Here is a 23,190-nt window from a genome sequence, read left to right as displayed (position 1 = left end):
GACAGGCAGCAAGGCCAGGGGGCTGCCTCCCCTTCCAGCCCCCCATTGGAGGGCCTTCAGTCTAGAGGTCAGGTCCCAGCCTTGGAAGGGCCTGCACGCTGTCATCTGCCTGCCTGGGGCCCCAGGAGGGCTACCCAGGAGCGTTACCCTCGGCTGTAGGTTAGGGGTGCTGGAGCGAGGCCTCACCAGCCACACCTGAAGGAAAGCAGCCACCCCACCTAGCCAGCCCTTGGCGTGAGGACAGCAGGCAAGAGACATACAAAGGAAGGAAGAAATGAAAGCTACTTACTGGGAGGCCAGGTCTTCCAGCGGGACCCTGAAATATAGGGGGGAAAGAGCGAGGTTTATGAAGGTCAACGTATTAATACCTAAGCATTCCACACTGCCCAGCCCGCTGTGTGGCCTGAAGTCACTTGTGCTCACGGAGCCTCTGTTATTTTAGGAACAAAATGAAGGCAGGACCTTGATCACTAAGCTTCCTTTCAGTTTTAGCATTCATTCATTCATTCATTCATTCATTCATTCAGAAAAGCAGTTAGTGGGGGTCTCCTCCATGTCAGACCCAGGGAAGATACAAGGAAAAGAAGGACAAGAATGTTACCTCCCATGTCCCTGCCCCTCATAACTCAAGGATCATTAGGGCTGTGGGTCTCACCGACACCTCCCCTCTCTTTGAGCCTCTGTCTCAGTCAGTGCGATATTCTACCCCTCCAGCGTGCTGGCTCTGGCCTGGGAAAGGGCCTGAGGGGATCAGGGCTGGGTCTTCTCTGTCCCACCACACAGAAGCCAGATGCCTGCTCTGATGAACCAGGCCCACCACAGCTCCATCTGTGTTCATGGAACATGACCATGGAGATGGGGGTGGGGGTGGGGGCGCCCCAGGGGCCTCTTCCCCTCTGTTTGGATGGTAGGTGAGGGAGGCAGGGGGACATCTTTCCTCTGTTGCCTCCAACCAGCTTCAGGCCTCTCCATGACAAGCCAGTGCTGGGCAGGAGGCAGGAACCTGGTCTCCATCATGCGTGAGGCCTGGCCCTGTGTGGTTCCAGGAGCGTCTTCACTGACCACAGCAGTGTCTTTCAGCCCTTTCCCTATTGCCCTAGTACTCCTGCTTTGCACAGACCTGGGCCCAGAGTAAAGGCTCCATGTAATAGATCTGAAATCCCACCAGAAAGAGGAAGACCTTCAACAGCATGTCTATCAGTGCTAATAGTTTCCATCAGAGCAACATGCAGAGCGGGTGGTTCTGAAACCAAGCAAATCCCAAGAAAAGCATGTCTTTTTGGTTCTGGTACTCAACTTCCAGATGGATCTGCTACAAGAGGCTGGCTGAGAACGTGCTCAAATGATGCCTCGGGGCATCATGGAGCACCTTGTAAAGGGGAGGAAACACCTGCAGAAAGCTTCTAGAGCTGAGACTCGGCGCTGGCAGGGCTGGGGCACGGGGTCCAGGAGAGGTGGTAACAGAGACAGCAGGAAGGATTTCGTTACAAGCCTGGGCTCCGGAGTCAGGCTGCCTGTGCTCAAATCCTGGCCCTGTCACTCCCGCGTCGGCACCTGAATGAGCTGCTCGGCCTCCCTGTATCTCAGTTTCCTCATCTCACAAATGGGAGAACAATGACAGCTATCTCTTAGGATCACATGAGATAATGTATGTGAGACATAGGAGCTGGCATACAGCAAGTGCTAAATAAATGCTAGCTATTATGGTTATTGGAGAAGAGCATCGGCAGGAGGTGTGTGGAGCTGGCCTTGGGGTCTCCCTGCAGAGACTTTGCTACCAGATGTGGTTTCTCTCCTTCCAGACATCCTGCTCTTCCTGCAAACCCAAGGTAGAACCAGGAGTGGGTCTCAGGGTGCTCCCTGGAATCCAAGCCCATTTGCTACAGGGCTGCTCAGGCAAACCTGGGCAGCATCAGGAATAAGTCATCCCCTCTCTGGCCCTTGTTCCCGAGGACATCCCGGAGGAGGTGGTGCAGGGACTCCCCCACAAAGAAACCAGGTCAGGCCCCATCAGGGAGTCCTTGGGGAATGCTGGATAAGGGCTCTCATGGGCACAAGACCCTTCCCCATCTCTTCACTCTGCTTGATTTTGCCCCCACGGCTCGAAAACATTAGCTCCTGCAGCAGGGATTTTTCTGTTCTGTTCATGAATGTGTCTCCAGTGCTTCGAGGAGTGCTGAGCTCATGGTCAGTCCTTCATTCCTATTTGTGAATGAATGAACCTGAGGGTGGGTACTCTGAACCTGGGAACTCAGCCTCCTTCTTCCCCAGGCCCCCACAAAGACAGCTCGGGCACCAGATTGCCCCCTTAACCCAGAGCTTTCACACTGAGCCAATACCCTCTTCCCGTCCCTTCTATGCTGCCTGGTCCCGATGCCACCAGGGAGGGCGGCAAGACTCGGGGCGCCACCTCCTTCACATCCCAGGGAAGAGAACAGGCCTGCTGAGGGTTTCCAACCCCACACAGTGGGTCTACCCCAACTAGGGACGGAAGGGCCAGGTTACAACCACTCCTGTGTACCCACCACGGACTCATCCTACCTCATCTCACGCGGGAGGGGCTTCTCCTGGGTCTCAGTACCATGAACAGCTGTGTTTTACTGAAGAGCCAGGGGTGCTCCTACCTTCCTGCAGCCTGACTTGAACAACTCTGCTTTCCTCTTTGCTCTGGTCACCAGGAAGCTCGGAGCCCACTCAGTGGCTCATCTTGCATAGGAGGTTGTCATGTCATCAGTTCTGGATCCCTTCCCGCCTCTGCTCTCCACCCTCTTCCATTGTTTCCACATCGCGTTTGTAAATCACCCCAAAATATGTTTTAGAATCAGGTGGGTAGAAGTAGATGAAATAATACATAAATGAATAAAAACCCACAGAATAATCATTTCTTCCTTAAAGTTAAAGGCTTACCAGAATCTTTGTGGATCATCTAGGGTTTAAATGAGTTAATATATTCTAACTGGAAATATATTCTAACACATACATATATACATGCATACACACATATCATGACATATATGTTCCTCACAACTCCTGGAGGAGGCAGACCTTATTACTAACCCCATTTTACAGAGGAGGAAACCGAGGCACAGAGAGATTAAAGCAATTCGCCCAAGGTGACGTAGCTAGAAGTGGCAGAGCCAGGATTCGGACGCAGGAACAGCCTATGCACTGTACAAACACAACAGCTCCTAACACGTAATAACTGCTAGCTAGGATTTCGGCAAGGACCACCTTCAGCCAGGGTGGCCGCGGGACATCACATATTTCCCTGTATTCCTCTGGAGAGAGAGACCTCCCTACTTCCCTCCGCCACCTGTTTCAGCCTCACAGTTTCCATTTTCTAAGAAATGCTCTGAAATCCACAGCCGGCGTGCCGGCAGGTGTCAGCTCTAATGTGCAGACTCCAATGGATTGGTAGTGACTGAGTAACGTGTTATGCTAAGAAGCCTCATGATTGATTAGCAATGTCTGCCATGGGCACGAAGGGTGGGACGCTGGTGTCCACAGTTTTTCTACCATCTAAATGATTCCTGCTGTTACTTAAATCCATCTTCCTTGGTTGCGTTCTCTAGGCAGTGGCCATCCTGGGCCTGTGGGAACCTGGGTCTTCCAACTGGAGTACAAAGCTACCCCAGGAAGGGCTCCTAAGAGACACTGAGAGGGTGGTGACCGGCTCTGCCACCAGCTGCCATCTCTCTATCCCTTGCCTCCCTCAACAGCATTCTCCCTTTGCGGAAAGCAGATAGACCAGGGCTGGGAGGTGACTCCCACCCCGGCCAGCTTCCCATTTCCTCCTGGCGGTTTCAACCAGGGTGCAGGACACACACAGAGGCTGTGTTGGGAAGCTACCTGGGCTCCTGCCCCTTACTCCTGGCTCAGGTGGTGGCCCGGTGGGCAGGGACAGAGGGAGAGCCATATCCATCCCCACTCATTTGCTCTCGCACTGCATAGCTCCCAGGGGAACCAGCACCTTCTCTGGTTGGGAACCGTCTGGGGATGAGGCTGGAGGACACTCTCAGAAAGCTATATTCCTGGTGAGGCAGGGACCCGAGCTGGAGCTGACACTGGCAGGTTGGCCTGGGGGGCGGGGGACGGAGGCGGGCCTGGTGTAGGGGGGAGCTCCCAGGAGTGGGGAAAATGAGGACTCTTTTTGGCTTTGTCAAGAATGAAGGGGAAAAGCAGCCCGTTCCCAGGAGGTGGTCTGTTGAAGTTTCCTATGGCGGAGTTTATTTTGGAAGATTGATGACAGGAATTGAGATCTGACATCTAAAACATGCCATGATAAATCATCCCCCTGCTTTCGGGGACTGACACGATTTTCCTCCCTCTGTGAGCCGGCAGTCAGAGAGCTGGGCAGGACGGCAGAACGGGTTCAATGTGCCTTTTCAGGACCAGAGGGGATAGTAAATAATGGTCTGACTGCAAATGGGGCCGGCTGCCCTCCAAGGACAGATGGAGAGGGGACTGACCATGCAATGGTGGCTCTGAGCAAGGCCAGGGATAACGATGCTTTCAGGAACCTTGACAAAGATCTGGTGTGGGGGCCCCGCCCTTTCAGCTCCAATCCCCAGCTCCCCCCTGCAACCTCTGGGCCTTTTGTTCGGGTATCAAATGCTGTCCTCAAAGAAGACGCGCTCCTATTCTCTGGATCCATTACTTCGGGGAGACAGTCTCCTTGGGCCCTTCTCAGGTTCTCTGGAAGTGATTGGGCTCCCCGCCCCGCCCTGGGCCTTAGGGCGACGCCAGGGGAAAGAGCCTGACCTGCCATATCTGTGTTGTCTCACACTGTCTAGCCCACTGAAACTGATCTCTCACGTCAAAATAGCACCAGCACCACCAGCCACGACCACCGGCCCAAAGGAAGTTGGCCGGATTGGAGCTGCCCACACAGCAGTGTGGACGGCAGGCCCTCGAGAGCAGTCCACACGCACAGCCACACGTGGACCTGTTTCCCAGAAAGACCTGGAGACCCTTCAGGACCAGGACTGAGTAGAGATTATCTTTCTTCTTTCTAATACCTGGAGCGTCTTGGAGTCCAGGGGATCCTCTGGGGACAAAGAAGCTGCCCTAACAATGGGGCACGCCAGGCTTTCAGATTGAAATTGCGACCCTCCGGGCAATTTGTGCAGCCATTGTCTTGCCCAGGGAGGTGCTGAGGTGGTTGGAAAGGGAAATGGAGGCCTCCTTGCCTGGGTCAGCACTCCGGAGGGACCCTGCAGACCTGTGCGGAGAACACAGGGGCTCTCCGGGAAGGCTGTGGGCCCAGCTATCAGTCCCCCCTCCCAGGGCCCGGTTACCAGCAGGGAGCAAGGCCTTTCAGACGTGCAAGCCTGGGCTGCGGCTGGAGTTACTTACAGGAGGTCCTGAAAGAGACAGAAAAAATGCCAGGGTCAGTGGGCCGCTGGGGACAGGCACAGCCGCCTCAGAAGCAGAGTCCAAAAATCCTTCGGCTGAGGGCCTTCCAACTGGTCTTCGACGTTTGTATTTTCCTGGCCCACTTTCACCAATATAATCTCTCCCCCTTTATTTCATCTCCATATTTTCATTATTGGATGAGAAATCCAGAGGTCTGGGCCCCAGGTGCAGCCTGGCTGGGGCCCTAAGTTCCCGCCCCATAACATGGGCTCCTCGGTGCCCCGCCCCAACCTGGGGACACGGTCCCCTTGCAGAACTCAGGGCCATAGGCACCGAGGCCACATTGCAAAACGTCAAAAGCTCAAGAGATGACAGTTACTAGCTTGCTTGCGATCCTCTCCCTGCTTCCATGAAGTACGACGGAAACCAAGCAGGAAGCAGCAGGGGCGAACGACGTTCCGTACTGGGTTCCCCGCCTGATGGCTATCTGGCCTGTCCTGGTTTCTGTTACGCGGTGAGTCAGGCGTTTCTACCCTCCTGGGTCTGCTGCCCACGCCCTCCTCCTCCCTGCCCTCCTGTGCCCAGGGGTGCCCTCCCTCCACGCCTCTCTTTCTTCTCTCCTTCTTCTGTCCCCCCTGTCCCCCACCCCCTCGCCCGACCCCCAGGCCTCAGCAGTAGCCCCATCTCAGTGCCCATGACAGCCAAGAATCACAAATTCCAATGTTCCAGGAAGGGGGCAGGAGGATGGGCGCGGAGGGAAGGCGGAGAAGAAGCCACGGCTGCAGGAGAGTGAACTGAAGGCATTTCAGCCCAATGTGAGTCATGAAACCCCCTGGGCCCATGGGATTCCCAGCTGGGCCTGGTGCGTCCGCGGGGCCCCTAGTGACCTGGCCACGTTAACACAGCTGCTACTCCTTTGCTTCTTTTATGCTCTGCCAAGAAGGACTCCTCATGTTTCCCCTGGCTCCTCACGTTCCCTGAGCCGGCTTCCCTCTCTCTGCCTTCCTCTGCCTGCTTCTCTGTCCCGCCAGGAGGAAACAGCCGCTTTCATGATGGCCCCTGTCAAGCCGTCACGTTAAGGGGGAACAAAATGTTTTAAATTAAGAAAATAAGAAGTCAAGAGGAGTAGTGACTGGGTGGGGAGGCCCGAGGCAGGCCGGCATGGTTGCAGAACAGCCAGAGGGAGGGAGGTGGCGGGAGGAGGGGAGCATCTGGGACCTATTAGGCAGAAGGGCAGGGCCATGTCACCCAGAATCTGAAAATATCCCCAGAGTGCAGCTTGCTGGAGGGGCCAGCCCGGCCAGAAAGGCCGGACCTCCTGGCTGGGGAAAGTGTCCTCAGGAGAAGCAGGCTGGTGACAACGTTCAGTCCACGGCAAGTGTGGGATGGTTTAGCCACATGGAGAGCAGATGCCCTGCACCTTCTGGGCCTGACAGGGTCCCAGCTGCCGGTGCCGCAGGCTCTAGAGGAATCCCTGGGGACAGAGCCTAGCTTCGGCGATGGCCCAGCCTACTGTCAGCCGCCCCTGCTGTGTGTGTGCGTAATGCTGCTGGGGGGCTGACCCGGGAGAGCCGTCTGTTGGGTCCACCCCAGAGTGATAGAAATTCTACTGAAGATCTCAAGGGTTTTTATATCACCCTCACCACCATGGTCACTGCACACATCTCCATGGTCCTTGCTAGGTGCCCGGCATGATTCAAGTGTTTCCCATTTGGGGGAAGTTTCTACTATGCCCACTTTGCAGATGAAGACACTGAGGCACAGAAAATCTGAGCTACCGTCCCCGGGCCCTTCACTACCGCACCTCTCTCCACACCTCCCCCCAACACTGCCCACAGATCTGCCCCGTCTCCACACCTCTCCCTCGCCTGCATGCCCAGCTTTTCAGCGTCTGGCTCCTTTCTCTAGATCCTCCCATTTCTTGGTTACAGGCTCCTTTTTCTTATGCAAGGGGCATCTGGCTGTGTCAATCTCTTCCAGGCCACCACTCCCCCAACCAGGCTTCAGGAATGGGGAGAACCCCTGTTTGTTACTTGATTCTATACCTTAGGAAGGGAAAGTAGGATAGGGGAATTATTAAAACAAAAAACAACTATTTCTATCATAAACATGTTTCCCCTGTCACTGATGGTGCTCAAGTGTTCTCCTGGAAAATCTTCAGGCTCCTGGAAAACCTCACTGCCGCCCTGCCGCCCACTAGCACTGGACGTCACCTAATGCCGTATTCAGTGCCCAGTCCTCATTGTACGGAGGGGAAAACAGGGCCCTGGGAAGGAAGTGACCATGCAGTCACTGTGTGGGTGGGCGATAGGGATGGGGCCAGAGCCCAGGCCTCCTGACTCCCCAGCCCTGGGTCTTCCTCACAAAGCCACGCCCACACTGCCACAGCCAGAGGGAGGAGGGAGGAGGAGGACACCTGACTCCACCCCGGGGTCTGACACAGCTCGGAGAATTTCCAAGACAGTTCCAGTGGCCTGGGGCGAGCAGAGCAGCCTGCAGCGAGCCTCCCAGGGCAGGGTCCACAGCAGTGTTTCTGCCTGAGACCCTCCTCCCTCTGTCTGATATCTGTCACCTATTACCTCGGTGAGGACACTGCTGTCCTCTCCAGGGTTTGGCTGACCTCCTCAGGTAAACAGTGATATTCCTCCTGAATGGACATGGAGGAATGGACTTTTAGGAAGAATCCCGGGGTAGCGTTCTGGGTCATGCGTTTCTTCAACCATTTTTTGTATGTTCGTTCATTCATTCATTCATTCATTCATTCAACAAACATTTGACGATCGCCTGCAGTGTGTCATTCGCTGTGCTGGGCTGTGGCTATATGAAGGATAAGGCACAGTCGTTGCCCTTTGAGGAAGAAAAACTTCATTATTTAAGCACCTAATACCTACCAAGCCCCAGGCTAAGCTCTAGTGACACAGAGATGAATAACTCATTTCCTCCCCTTGAGAAGAGAACGGTTTCCTAAGTTAGAAAGCTGGAGAAATTCCAGAGAAGAGAACTATAATGAACAAAAGGATTTAGGGAGAAAGTTTGCCACGGGAGGGTGCGTCCAGTCAATCAATCAACATTTACGGAGTGCCTGCTATGTGCCAGGCATCCCGCTGGGCACGGTCATTAGAACCGCACGTTCAGTCCTTACAACAACTATGTGAGGTGCTACCAGCATCCTCACATCACACACGAGGAACCTGAGGCTTAGAGGCCAAGTGACCAGCTAGGGTCGCCTCCTTGTCTTAAAGAGTGGTGTCTGGCTTTTACGTGTGTGTGTGTGTGTGTGTGTGTGTGTGTTTTAGGCTGAATTTCCGCGCAGCAAAGCCTGGACTTGAACCAGGCCTCTCTTACCCAGAAGCCTGTGCTCTTGAGCTAGAGGTCATGAAAGTCATGAGGGGTGGAAAGGAAGGCCTGGCCCTCAGCCTCATACCCTTCTAATGTGGGCAGGTAAGCCTCTTCCCCCCTCCTCTGAGGGTTTGGCCTGCCCAGACCCTGGATCCAGTCTGGCCCTGGAGGGGAAAGCAGAGAGCCGCAGGGCGTACCCAGGTTCCACATCATATGAGCCGCGATCTGACCCTGCTTGGCCGTGGGGCTCCCGGAAGCTGGGGTCCTAGCCTTGACCCATGCCTCCTGCTGCCTGCTGCCAGCCGCCTGCGGCTGACACCTGCCGCTTGGCTCTGCCACGTGCCGAGGCACCCATTCTGCCAGGACAAATGCTTTGCATCCAGGCTCCCCTTGGAGCTGGGGTGACGGACAGCACTGGGCATGCTGTGCCTGCTGGAGCTGGGTTTCTCAAGGGGGGGCAAGTTTGCACCCCAGGGGATCGTCAGTTGGCAATATCTGGAGACCTTTCTGAGGATGCCAACTGGGATGCTGCTTCTGGTCTCTGGTAGGTAGAGGCCAGGGTGCTGCTGAACATTCCGAGGTGCACAGGCAGCTTCCTGCCACAAACAATGAGGTGGCCCATGTCAGCTCTGCTAGGGCGAGAAACCCTGCCCCAGACTAATGGGACCGGTCCCGCCTTGGGGCTCCCCTTGCACCTACATCCTGCCTGTGCCCCTATGTTGAGGCCCCAGGCTTCACTCAACCTTGTGGTTTGCCAACCTGGGGATCCCATTCTTTTATAGGTTGGTCTGTTCTACCTCCACTCAAGACCTTGTTAGGACAAATAATAATTCCTGTATTGAGCATTTATTCTGTGCCTGGTGCTATGCAAAGAACCTTAGGTATTTTATGTCCCTTAGTCCCCCCAATAGCCCAGTGAAATAGCTATTATTATTATTATTCCCATTCTACAGATGAAAATGCTATGGCCCGGGAAGAGTTTAAGACATATGTTCATGGTCCAGAGCTCATGCACACCTGAGTTGGCCCTTGAACCCAGATCTGTCTGATGCCATGCAGCATGACCACAGCGTGGCCCAGCCTTCCAGGACCATGGGCTCTCTGAAGCTTGAAGAAGGTACGTGCATGAGAAATAAATGGAGCCACTTCTGTCTTAAGGGGTGGTTAAGGGAGAGAAACATGAGTAGCTTTAAAAGCCATCGCAAGAAATTCATCAGAGACAGTCACATTCATCGTGATGGGCTGCTAAGGGAAGCTGAATGAGCTCCCAGGCAGCCTCCATCTTTTGAGGCCGATGTCAAAGAGAACAACAAGCCCTTCTCCCTTCCAGCCCCACGGCAGGAACACTGGCTTTCAAGGGAGGGCCAAGGCTGATTTCTGGGAAGCCCCCCTGGATGCAGTGCTCTGGGAGCGGGCCTGACAAACCCAGCTTTACGACGGACAGAATACTCATTGAGCTTCACCACAACCCAACTCCCATTTTACAGATGAGGACACTGAGGCTCAGAAGGGACCTACTTGCCTCTGGTTCATGGCTGGTAAGTGATTCTGAATCCTAGTCCAGTGCTCTTCCCAGCCTACCATTGGCAGTGTTGAGGGGAGGAAGGAGGCTTTACATTTCTGAGAAAAAATACATAACTACTGAAGCCAGGTCGTCCTATAGTCTTGCAAGAGCCGATTGTATGCATCTCTTTCCAACTCCATGTTCAGTGACTTCACATTGGCAGCTGGAAATTGGCCATTATGGGAGTATTCACACCACAGAAATTGGCAAAAGCTACAAAGTAGCCCCGCCCCCCCCACGAGCCATCTGTTAATCATTTCCCAGCACAGTGCAGCTTTTAGATCTGTCCCATGATGATGTCTCTTGGCCACCGGTCATCCACAGACCTTCCCAGTGTGGCTGGTGGAGAGTAATAGGTCCTGAGAGGAGCAGGCAGCAGTTAAAATCACACACACCACGTGCTCTCCTTCTGCACTCATTGCAGACATTGCTAATCAATCACAGCTAGTCTTTCCCCAATGAGCCTTGACAAGCCTTCAGCATTCTTTCCAACACAGCCACTATAAATCATCAGGAACTGGCACGTGAGATGGAACCTATTAGTCATCTTGGAACTAGACCTGGGGGCTGAGACATGGGGAAGTCAGTAGGAGAAGCATGAGGGTCCTTTTCTGACTTATCGGGCAAGCTGAGTCTAGCCTTGGGGCACAGCAGAGATGGAGATGGAGAGGCTGGCTACCCAGGACTCCCCTGATACACCTCACACCAGGGGTGAGACTAGCATTCATTGCAGCCCTCCCCCTCACCCCATCCAGCTGTCTGGAATGACAGAGGGAGTGGGAGGCGTGAGCAGAGGAGGGAGCAGCCAATGAGATTCCCCTCCAGTTCACTTCAGGCTCTGGCCTCAGGAGGTCCCCAGGTTCAGCAGGGAGCCATCAGAGGGCAGCTCAAGTGGCCATCTTCCTGCAGACACCACGGAGGTGACCTTCACTCCTGGTGGGGCCTCGGGTCAGCTCCAGAGTTTTCTGGAGCATTCTGCCATTGGCAAACCCTTCCCTTCAATCTGGAGATTGTCCCCTTTCATGTCCTGGCTTCCCATCTTCTTCGGTGGGTGTCTGGGGACAGACAGAGGGTAGTGGGATGAGGGCAGGCTCAGTGACTTGCCCTGCACGTGCCTGGGTCACAGACTCTCTGTTGGTGGCCTCTCCAGCACTTCTGTTCCCTGCCTCCCTTCTAATGTGACCCTGAGTTTCCTCGGGTCTCCACCATTCTCCACAGGGCCCTAGGTCTACAGAGAAGCCCACCCCAGGCCCAGCTAGGAAGGGGTGAGGGTCCTTGTGAAGATAGTTCTGATGGGGTCAGTTTGAGCAGGCCAAGGGGGAAAGCCCACAGCTGAGGACACCAAGGGATGGAGGATCTGCTCCCCAGGGAAGGCTTGCAGTTCCCTCCATCCCAGACCCCCACAGGCCCTGTCCCCAAGGGCAGCAGTCCCCAGGCTCTGGGAAGTGGCTGGAAGGCTGCTGGGAGGGCTCCTATAGGTGGGGAGGAGAAGAAGCATGGGGACCTGGCTGTGGTGGCCCTGCCAGGGAACAGAGGGCCATGCCCAGCCCCAGGTGGGATGGACAACAGTTCAGACCAGAGATGGCCACCGGCCACCCCTGTGTCCCCTCAGCTGCAGCTGAGCCAGAGCGAGCAGGGGGCCTGGAAGGCTAAGTAGTGGGCGAAGTGGCTGAGTTAGCCCGGCCCTGTCTGCCCACCCTCAGTGGAGGCCAGGGCTTGAGGCCAGCGCTGGGTGCGGGATTAGGAGGGTGAAGAGTGTGTCTTGGCACGACTGAGCTGCGTCCCCACCATGCTCGCTGCACACGTGTTTCTTATCGCAAACATCCACGCAGTGCCAGCCGCGGGGCCAGCTGTGCTGGATGGGTGAGACTCAGACACTGCCGCTGTTCTTGGCTGCTTCTCCAGCTCGGGAGATGCCTCCCCACCCCAAGTGACCCCCCCTCAACACTCCGTCCCTGGGCCTGAGCTTCCGGCCGGCTTCTCCCTCCAGCAGAGCCGTGTGCTGGTCGCCCTACCTACTGCCTCCCGCGGACCTCCCAGACCCCCGAGTCAGCCCAGGGCCCCCATGCTGCCCTCCGGGTTCAGCCCCAGACCCTGAGTGCCATCTGGGCCAGGTTTGCTGCGGGTCTTGCTGTGACCTCCCCCTCAGGGCCTTCAGCCAGCTGGGCGCCCACTCCCGAGGGAGCTCCCGCTTGGGGGGCTCTGTGGCTGGGTTGTGCCTTCTCAAGGCTCTTGTTTCACCTTCCCTCATTTGAGCCACAAAACCCCCTGAAAGGTGGGCACGCTTATGGGGGGCGAACCATGATACAGGCAGTGCTGCCCCACAGCCTCTTGGGGACGGCCCAGCCAGCGAGCCCTGGCTCCAGTCCTCTGGGTGGCTCCCCGCCTGCAGAGTCGAGCTCACGGACAGAGCCGGTGCCTTGGGGGCCAGTGGTTCTCACCAGACCCTGCACTGACCCTCCCAGCTCCGAGCCGGGCTTTACTTTCTTCCCTGGGCTGTCACATCGGTCCCTGCAGGAGGACCACACCTCTGACCCTGGACCTTCTTCCTGACACCGGATCTGGCCACCCGCATCCGATGTTCCTGTGGCAGGCCCTGCTTGGGGCGCTCATACGTCACCAGCCTGCGGGCAGGGCCCCACGGGGCAACTGCTGGAAGGAGAGAAGGAGGGGCGGCCAGCCCAGGGTCGCGGCCCTGGTCAGACCCACACAGGACATTATCCCTCAGAGGCCCGGGCCACACCACAGGCTTTGTAGTCTTATCTTTACACACAGGCCTCTACCTCCTGGGGAAGGGCTTTTTTATTTTCAAGTCACAGTTATTGATGACCCAGGAGGGGCTGGCATCCTGAGTCTTCCGTCTCAGCACTGTCGTCAACACTAATAGGCCCTGAGTACTCACCAATCTGTAACAGGAGCCAAGCGTGTAACGCATGGTCTCCCTGATACCAGCCCTACAGGTAACACTCCTAGTATCCACACCTAACAGATAAGGGAACTGAGGCACCCAGGCCAAGTTACAGGCCCACAGTCACACAGGGGCACCCGAACGTATCCGTAGCCCTGGAGCTATGCCGTTCCTCACCAAAGAGCCACAGCAACCCCGGCAGGCAGGTTCCGTCCGGTTATTGTTCCATTTTACAGATGGGGCTCTTGAAGCACAGAGAAGTTACTTAATTTATCCAAGGTCACACAGCTGGTAAGTGGCCGAGCTGACAGCCGGAATTAGCTACACCCTAAAGCTGTTCTTTTTAACCCCTGAATGTATTGCTTCAACCGTGGAAGCAAGTAAGAGTCAACAAAACTTAGATGGTGGGGTGAGAGGGTCAGACCGTGGAGAAAGACAATCCGCAATATGCCCTTTCTAGTCCGTCTGAGGACTGCGTGACCTCACCCACCGGCTTACTTCAGACCCCCGTCATCTCTTCCTTCCGGCCAGCGCCCTGAGCGCCCCCACCGAGGACGGCTGCTAACCCCACTCAGACATTGCGCATCAAGCAGGAGCCCCAGCCAGCCGCCTGCACATGTGGTCTCGGGGTTTCATCCCTCCTTTACGAAGAAGTAATGGAATAGAAACGTGACTTGACCACTTGGGTCTTTTGCTTATCAAACTGGGCCCCCGCACAGAATGGTAGGTAAGAGCATTGGTTTGGGAGACCAACAGCCACCGGTTCAAATCCCAGTTTTGCTGCTTGCTAGTTGTGTGACCTTGAGCAAGTCGCTTCACTTCTCTGAGGTCCAGTGTCTTGTTCTGTAAAATGGGGTAACGATGGTACCAACCTCATTGGATTTCAAGGAGTAAATGCGAGAATACAGGTAAGGGGTTTCAGCATGGGTCCTGGCTCAGAGGAAGCACTCAGTAGATGAGAGCTCGGACAATTCTTCTGGTTGTGAATAATGATGTCCTCTCCCAGAAGGGCACGCTACCTTCCGTGTTCTAACCAGAAGGACAACACTCAGCTGTTTCCATGCACCAAGCATCGTTCTTCATGCTTTAGGGATATTACTGTACCCAACCCTTCCTAAGCCTTATAAGATGGGCACCTTTATCACTCTCATTCCACAGATGAGAAGACGGAGGCGCAGAGAGGTGGTACACCCCTGCTCGGGGTCACAGGCTGGGGCAGGCTGACTCCAGGGCCCCCGGCTGTTAGTCTCTCTGCTGCACTGCCTCTCAGACGAGCCCCCGAAACCCGGGAAACCAGGGAGAACAAACAGACAGGGGTCAGAGCAAGCTGAGATCAGCAGAGCAGGATGGGGCTGGGTGACCATTTGACTCAAATAGTACAGATTAAAGTCGCCAGCTTTGAACCAGAGGGACAAATTACGCATTTTCTTGCTTCCTTGGGCCCCTGACACTTCCACGTCAGGGTCAGATTCAGAAGTCCTGAGCGAGGAAGTCTGGGGGGTAGGTCTTGCTGGTGGAGATTACAGGCCCAATGCTGCATATTTAGGCCAAGGGCCGCCAGCATTGTTCTCTTGCAGCGAGCTTCCTGGAACAGCCTCGGGCTCAGGGCAGAGGGGCCGGGGGCTGGGGAGAATTTCCCCATCAAGTCACCCCTCTGTAGTTGGGCTGGAGATCCATCAGGGATGGGGCACCCATCAAGCTCTACTGGATCCGACCCCTGACTCTATTTTGATATGTCTCTGGAGTCTCCCTTGAACTTGTCACCTTTGACCGATTCTCCGAGAAGCAGTGAGGTCCTCCCCTGTGACCTGGAGATAGCTCTCAAGGAGAGTTCCCACCCCACCCGTCCCCTCAGGTCCTTCCCAGGAAGTGAGCCGCTGAGGAAGTCAGCAGTTGAGCACATGGCGCTCCCTTGCCACATCTAAAATGCACACAACGTTCTCCAGCAGACGTCGCAGCATAAATACCGCAGCCGCGCACCGCCTCTTCCAAGCAGTTGGCTTTGATTTACCGCGACCCCAAGGTACCATGCTCAATTCTCTCCCAAGCCCTCCAAATATTCAGTTAGTTGTCATTCTCATTTCTGTGTACAAATGCTAATTCCCTGTTTTCCTTCTGTGTCTTTTCTGTTAGAATGTAAGATTTCTGATGGGTACGCTCATTTATTTTGTACTCACTAGTCCAAGAGGAGCTGAGGGAGATTGGATGCTGCAAACCCAGTGCCTGTAAGGAGCCGGATAAGTAACAAATGAATGAAGCAGGCCAGGTGTGGTGCGATAGGGCAGGACAGAGACTGGGGCAAAGTGCTAAGGGCTTGCCTGTGTGCCTGCAACGGAATCACCACTCATCAGCTCCAACCAAATACTGCCAGGGAGGGATGCAGTCTCACTATTGTTGGATCTTGAAAACATTCAAGAAAAATGGGATGCTTTATGCAAAATCCTCTGGTTTCTAAATGTTGATGTTAATTGAAGAAAATATAAAAAACTACCCTGCGAGCCAAAAAAGAAGCTGCATTTGGGCCGCAAGTTGCCAGTTTGTAATACACAGTCTCGGGGGGCCTTCCAGGCCTGACGTGTTCCGATTTCACAGCCCGCAGCTGCTGGCCCAGAATGTGTGCTGGGTAAATCCTTGCTGAATTCGAGAATGCGTATGTGGGCAGGTCCACCGGCTAGCACCCGAACTAAGGATCTGTGAGGCAATAACGCCGTCACCGTGTTTGGAAACTGACTTGTGTTGGAGCGTTGTCTTTACCCCAGTGTGGGATTGTCTGGTTATGCCGCCTTCGAGAGTGCTTACGTTTCTCCCACTTTGCCTCCCTCCTTCCACGAGGCATGGAAGCCCAGAGCTGAAGACTAGCAGTGACCAAGGACCAAACCTCCGGGTGTCAGGTGAGTAAGAAAGTGGAGCTTTACTCAGGCCTGGAGGGGAAGCAGGGTTACCTGGAGCCATAACTGGGATGAAATAATAATCAGTGAGGTACTTACCTGACCTGGCTATCTATTTTTCTTATCTTTAAATTGTACACAATTTTAAAAGAATGTATATATGTGTGTGTGTGTGTGTATACACCATGATTAGTGATTAATAAATGTTAATGCTTGGTCAGAGTACAGAGTGTTTTCATTTATAATGGCATAATCTAGTGAAAAATTTGCTTGTTTCTGTCTTTCAATTAGTTGTGTCTCAAACAGCTGTGTTCTTTGCCCACAGGGCTGGGGTTAAGGAACGCATGTGTAGCTATGGAACAGGGATCCAGAAAGAAATACGTGCACTCATGGGCAGCCGCCTGGAGCCTCTGTGTGGGCCTTCCTTCACACAGCCTGCCTGAACAGCACCACCGCACCCCTGCGCCCCAGGATGGCCATGAAAACACCTACTGTGTGCCAGGCAGCAGACTGGGTGCTTTCTAGTCACGACTTCTCATTTTCGTAACACAACTTTTCTGCGAATGTGGTCACTTCCAGGTAGAAATAGGACGGTTCAATGAAGTTAAATTGACTGTCTAAGATCAAATAGCTAATAAACGGTGGGGCTGGGATTCTCACCCGTGTCTGTCAGACTACAAAGCTCATCCTCTTTCCACACCAGTGCACTGCTCAGAGCACTGGGTGCTTCCCCTCTTCCTGACCCAAGACAAAGGGGTACAGCATCCACCATTCTCCAGGGAACCACTGGCAGGGTTGAGATGAAACCCAGATGTCAGGGCCCTATTTTTACTACCAGAACACTCCGGGAGAGCAGACACCAGAGACACATACCACTACCCTCTATCTGGGGCCCATGGCAGACATAACTAGTCAATTTCTGAGCTGCATTTTATATTTTTGGCAGCGACAACCAATCAATTGGAGCTGGCCCTGTGAGGAAACATAGTTGCCTTCCTTGGCCAGGGTCTCAGGGCAGCTGCAAGGGAAAGAACTTTCATAACAGAGGAGAAGGAAGCTCTAGCCAGAGTCCGGTGACAAGCAGAGAGAGGTGGAAACTGCCATCTTAGACATGTGACAGGGGAAGGGACAGGAGGAAAAGGAGAGAATGAGGTGAGGCCCTGCAGGCTGTGTGCCAGGCCAGACAGGCTGGGGGCCGGGCTGGCCCGGGACCTTGCAAGTACGTGTAGGGGCTGTGGGGTGCCGGGGGTGAAGGAGGAGCCAGGAACTGGAGACATCTGAGCTGAGAAGAGTGAAAACACTTTGGATCTTACATTTGGCTTTGCTTTCTAAAAAAAAAAGTTTGGTTTGTTTTTCTGACATTTATTTATTGTTAAAACAGCTCTTTAAGAACATTAAAGGACATTTTGTGAAAGAAAATCATCGTCCCTCACCCCCAGCCCCCTGCTCTCCCACAACTGTTTCCAGTTTCTCTTCTTGCCTCTGATCTTCCTCCACACGCAGCCCTAAGTTTGCAGGGTGGGAGGGAGCAGGCACGTACCGTGGCGCGCCGCCCCCTGCCCCTAACGTGACAAGGTAAACACATTCCCACATCGCAGCCTTCCAAATGCCATTTTTCAAAGGGCGGCACAATAGATCATGATTTACCCGGCTGTGTTGGCTGCTAGATCTGGAAGTTTCTAGGTTTTTCCTATTTTATGCTACAATGAATACCTTTGTGCCTTTAGCACCTTTGATAAATTATTTTCTCAGGCTAAGGAAATGGGATTGTTTTTTACTTTTTTCGCTTGCTTTTGACCTCACACATCTAAACTCCCGAGAGTTTTCAGAGCACTGTACTTGGAGCTCGGAGGTTGGGAAGTTTCCTCCAGGGCACCCAGCAGAAAAAAGCCTCTGCTGGAACTAGCCCGTGTGCCTTAGGCTCCTTGTCCAAAGCTCCTCACCCCTTTATGCCCTGTGTGCAGTGGGGGGGNGGGGGGGGGGGGGGGGCGGGGTTGTTCAGGGGAGGGGTGCTATGCCGACTGTACAGGAAATGCGGACGGAATCGCAGCAACAAGAGGAGGGGCAAGTGTCTCTCAGTTGTGCCCACCAGCATCCCCTCCTCCAGGAAAGTCCCTTTCCCACAGGAGGCCCCATCTAACTTTCTAAATAGGAGAAGATGCCATTTTGGTGGGGGTGGGGGGGTGGGAGGGAGCGGGCAAGTCCCCCAGGACAGCAGGTTGTGTTATCAGGTGCTGATTCGCATGAAGGAGCTCACAGCAGAGAAGCCTCTCCCCACTGCAGCTCTGCACACAGCCCCTCCCCCCCACCTTCCTGCAGCTGGACAGCCCCAGGCTGGGGCTTTGGTAGGGACGGCAGGAGAGTGTGAGAGCTCTGTGCAGATGGGAAAGCTGGGTGGTCTCCAAAGTCCTGGTCCTTTTCTGCCCGAGGCACCAGGAAAGCACAATAAACACAGACGGAGCAACCTCTGCCCCAGTCCAACCCCTGCCTCTTCCCCAGCCCAGCCCTGCCCCTGCTCATCCCCAGCCCCAGCCCTGCCTCTTCCCCAGCCCAGCCCTGCCCCAGCCTGGCCTCTGCCCCTGCCTCTGTCCTAGTCCCAGCTCAGCCCTTGCTTCTGCCCCAGCCCTGCCTCTGCTCCAGTCCCGACCCCAGCCCAGCCTTAGCCACTGAGAGTGCACCTTGGCTGACAGCACACTCCACTGCCCAGGAGAAAGCTCTGTCCCTTTAGCCCAGCCGGGCCCAATCCTCTCCCAACTCAGGAGTCTCCTAGGATTGAAGGGGTTCGACTCTAGGTCATACGCAGTGCCATCCCGGATCCCGCGCCCAGCTCACTGCTCCAGCCTGGTGCTCCACGGAGCTGCAGAGCCAGTGCCCACACCCAAGGCCGGGGCTTCCTCACGCAGCAGAGTCCTAGCCAGCCCGGGGTCAACAGTTACTTCCGGAGGCCTGGCGCTCAGTGCTTGGCACTGTTCCAAGTTGCCACTGGGGTTACAGAGCTAAAAAAGAGAGTGAGTCCTGGCGTGTGACCTCAGGCAAGTCAACCTCTGAGCTTTGGTGTCCTCATCTGTAAAATGGGGGTGAAGCAGCACGAGCCTCACGGGGGTGTGGTGAGAATTACATGAGACAGTGTATGTGAGGCACTCAAACCGGTACCCAGCACACAGTTCATCCGTGTAAATCAGTGTGTTTTACATGGTTACTATTCTTTCTAGTTGCAGCAACAAACAGTAAACAGAAGTAATTAAGTGAGAAAATTCCGACAGCGATAACTGCTATGAAGAAGTATATGGTAATGCACTGGAGACGGCTGGGACTGGGGAAAACCCTTCAGCCTCAGTGCTAGAGAAAAGCTTTTCTGAGGAAGTGATCGGAATTGAAACTTAAGAAATGAGAAGGAGCCGTTGTGAGAGGATCCAAGGGCTGATCATTCCACACAAAACACGGCAAGTGCAAAGGTCCTGAGGTACGAACAAGCTTGGGTCTCAGGGAAATAGAGAAAAAGGCCTATGTGGCTAGAACTGTGATGTCTAATATGGTAGCCAGTAGCTACCTGTGGCCATTATGTTAAAATTAAATAAAATTAAAATTCAGTTCCTCAGTGTCACTAACCACACTTCAAGTATTAAATAGCCACATGTGACTAATGGCTACTGTATCGGACAGCACAGGTATAAAATATTTTCATCATGGTAGAAAGTTCCATTAAGCAGCTCTGCCTTAGAACTTTTGGAGAAGAGATCGACACGAGATTCGGTAGGAAGGCCAGGCAGGGGCCAGAACTCAAAGGATCTTAGAGGCCAGACTAAGGAGCTTGGTATGGTCCCCAGTACACTGGGAGACCTTTGGGGTGTCCAGACTTTGGCTTAAGGATAGAGGAAGAGCTCCCTCTGATTCTCCCACTTGTCTGAGCCGGAAGAATCCTCAAAAGTCAGAGCCGAAGGGGAACAGATGTGTTCACCGAGTCTGATAAACCTCCCAGTTCTGAAGAGTAAAGCGGAAGGCCACAGAAACTTCCAGGGACCTGGCCCTTCCCCAAGGGATGTGTGGCTCCCCGTCGCGAAGGCCGAGGTGGAGCGTCTGGTCCAGGCTATGTCCTGGCACTTGTACAAAGGCCCCAGTGCTGGGTGCTGTGTGGTGCCCCCCACTTCCCTTCAGAGAGTGAAGTCCAGCCCCCCAGGCGTTGAAAGTGCTGCCGTTGTCCGCTCTCTTCGGAAACTGCCTTGGCTGAAGAGAACCAGCTCATCTAAGGGTCCCCTCAGTGGCCTGGCCCCCACGCCCCATGTGGGACGGCGCCGAGCTACCTGGGGTGGGCGGAGGCCCTCGTTTGTTCGTTGAGAGCACATCACAGCTCAGCCCCTCCCTTCGCCCGCTGGCTTCCTCTCTTCCCTCCCACATAGGACAGGAGCTTCCCGGGCCCACAGTCTGCCTCAGGCCCTCGGCTCACGGGAGAGCAGCCTGTCTGTCAGCACACGGCTGGGAGACGGCCGAGGAGCCGGAGCACAGGGGTCCCCACGAGGGCAGCACGACGTCCAGCCCAGCCCTGACCAGAGGCAGCATCCTCCTCCGAGTGGGGGTGGTCACTGGGAGGGCCCCACCAGGCCCTGTGTTGAGAGATCCTGTCTGCCAAGCGCCCCTAGCCACGCAGTCTGCACCTGTGGGCCCCTCTCCCCTCTCCGGCCCTCCCCAGGCCTCCAAGAGCCATGCTGTAATCGGCATCCTGCTGGAAGCAAGGCACAGGCTTTGAGACAGTCCGTGATGAGCTCCATTTCCCACAGCTCCCAGAGACCAGAGCTGGGATTTGAACTCCGGTCTTAAAGATTCCAGAATCCACCCTTTTTGCCTGCACAGCACCATGCAGCCTAGACTTCCAGAGTTCCACACCCAAGCGTTCGTGCATTGAAGGATGAATCCATGTTAAGGAGCATGGACATTTGGATCTCATCTTACCTGTGCTGGGGTCAAGAACCAAAGCGACACCCTCCCCTCCACCCCCTGCTCACCCAGCGGGCTCGATGGTGTGGCCACAGCTACTGTCTGTCATCTGTCATGGTCTCTACTTTTCCACGCTTTTCAAACACCGCTTTGATGTACTAACAGCCCCTAATGGAGACAGTGGCTAATAAATCACTTGCTGGAGCCCAGGATGGTCAACCCAGGCTGCTCTCCTGACCTCTGACCTCACTCGGGAGCTGGCTGTGGGACCGGTGCATATCCCAGGCACGGGGGCAGGACAATTCAGGGAAGCTGCAATCCACTAGGCAGCCCACAGTAGGCAAGGCCTGGAAGGAGGCCAGGAACATTGTGACTTTAGCAGATGGGAAAAAACACCCATAAAAGAGTCACTTGGGGATGACAGCGGTGACCTGCCCTGGGGACAAGATGAGGCAGCCTGGGAAGATGTCAGGAGATACTCTCCTTGTTGCCAGCCCCTGAACACGACACGAGACAATACAAGGCTACACAAGACTTCTGAAAAACCAGTTCCTCTATGCTACTAGGGCCAGAAAATCCTCCGAATGGGGGCCTGGGGTGGGGGAGGGCTGGGGCCAGGATCAAAGAGAGATGTGAAAAAAAAAGAAGCAACAGCCTCTCCTCTTATCATAAAGAAATAAGAATAGGAAGTTGCTAGCATGAGGGAATAATCCCACAGCCCTTCCCCAAGAGCAGAGCGGAGGGCTGACCTGGCCGCTGAGTCTGGTCCCCACCGTGGGTCTCCATGGTGGGTGGAGGGAAAGGACGAGGGCCCAACGAGGGCACCAGGATGTCTCTGCCAGCCTCCTGCTGCCCTCCTAGAGGAAGTGGGAAAGAGATTCCAGGGGAGAGAAACTCTATCATGTCCCTGGTGGGACCAGAGAATGGGGCTGAGGCCTGGAAACGAGCTTCCTCTGGTTTAGGGCTGCAAACCTGTTGCTCAGTCTACGGCCCTATCACCCTAAACATACCCGATCTCAGAGGATAAGCAGGGTGCGGCCTGGCAAGGACCTGCACGCCAGAAACCTGTTGTTGTAAGCATGGTGACTCAAGATGCTTTTAAAATTCTAAGCCATGTAAAAACATTGTTTGAATATTTCTCTTTGTTTTTGGTAAAACCGTTCAGGCAATTGTAGTCGGTCTGAGCCAGAGGGGAACGTGGAGACAAACTCCCCTCATGGGTCAGGCAGAGAGGGGGTCAGGGTATCTTGGGCAGCGGGTCACAGCGACAACAGCAGGAAGTCCCGTGGGGACAGTGCTGCAGGAGCACATGTGGGCTGGATGTGGCAGCCCATGGCTCACAAATGTCCAGACTGCCTGTGACACAGAAGGTGAAGGGGAGCCATCAGAGGGGCTGTCAGCGGTGACGGCGTCACCTTGCTTGTCCTCCTGCTCCCCGAGAGCGCCAGCTGTTTCTTCTGTGGGGGGCGCTTTGTTCTGTTTTCATAGGGGAGGGGGATCCCTTTTTGGTCTAATGAAACACCCTGCTCCATGCGTCTCCAGAATGACCCAGCAGAGGTCTGGGGCGGGGAAGACAGGTGAAGCCGAGGCCGTCTAGGAGACAAGGGAAGTCCGGGTTTGCCTGCGGGCTGACCTCTCTTGCACTCAGCCTGGTTTGCTTATACTCCCGACATCCTTACAACGCCGGATCCGAGGTGTCCTCGGAGCTGCCTGAGCTGTGGAGCCTCACAGACCCGGGTTCAAATCCCAGTGCCTCTCAGTAGGTATGGAGCCCCCAGCAAGTTTCATTCCCCTGAGGCTCCGTCTCCAGATTTGTAAAATGGAACGAATGGTACCAGCTTGCAATCTACCGTGAGGGCAGGACATAGGAATGTAAAGGCCTTGCACTTACCAAGCCGTCAAAAAACTCAGCTCTGCTTCCTGCTAGGAGGCCACCCCGTGGGCTGAGGATGTCGGTCATAGGGTGACCTTAACGTATTTCAGGCTCGGTTTGCTCACACTTTGTCAGTCACCTCGGACACTCACACAGCCATCTGAGCCCATCTGCTGGGCAATGTCTCCCCCAGAGCCCCCCAGCCCGGCTGCTGCTAGTGGCCCCCCCACCTTGATCTAGAGGCTTGAGCAGATGACCCGAAGCCCAAGGGGGCCAGACAACCCACTATAGCACTCAGACGCGGGAGCAGAGGAAGGAGGGTGGAGCCCGG

The 23,190-nt window shown here is 54.8% G+C and overlaps 1 protein-coding gene and 1 long non-coding RNA gene across 2 annotated transcripts in view; one reads left to right on the top strand and one right to left on the bottom strand.

Annotated features, from left to right (window-relative positions):
- COL13A1 (collagen type XIII alpha 1 chain) overlaps window positions 1-23,190 on the bottom strand; it is a 142,742-nt gene that overhangs the window by 77,656 nt on the left and 41,896 nt on the right. Inside the window, exons 3-4 of the mRNA XM_034662615.1 lie at window positions 5,356-5,363; window positions 290-316 (exon numbers count right to left, since the gene is read on the bottom strand). Coding sequence (XP_034518506.1) covers window positions 290-316; window positions 5,356-5,363 — 35 coding nt within the window. The remainder of the gene's footprint in view (window positions 1-289; window positions 317-5,355; window positions 5,364-23,190) is intronic.
- LOC117802689 lies at window positions 6,092-15,425 on the top strand. The gene is made up of 4 exons (XR_004626142.1): window positions 6,092-6,170; window positions 9,648-10,232; window positions 15,022-15,189; window positions 15,300-15,425. It is a non-coding gene; the product is annotated as an uncharacterized LOC117802689 (long non-coding RNA).

The sequence above is a fragment of the Ailuropoda melanoleuca genome, chromosome 6 (genome assembly GCF_002007445.2).
Source record: "Ailuropoda melanoleuca isolate Jingjing chromosome 6, ASM200744v2, whole genome shotgun sequence".
NCBI lineage: Eukaryota > Metazoa > Chordata > Mammalia > Carnivora > Ursidae > Ailuropoda > Ailuropoda melanoleuca.
This window is presented reverse-complemented; position numbering and strand designations above follow the sequence as displayed.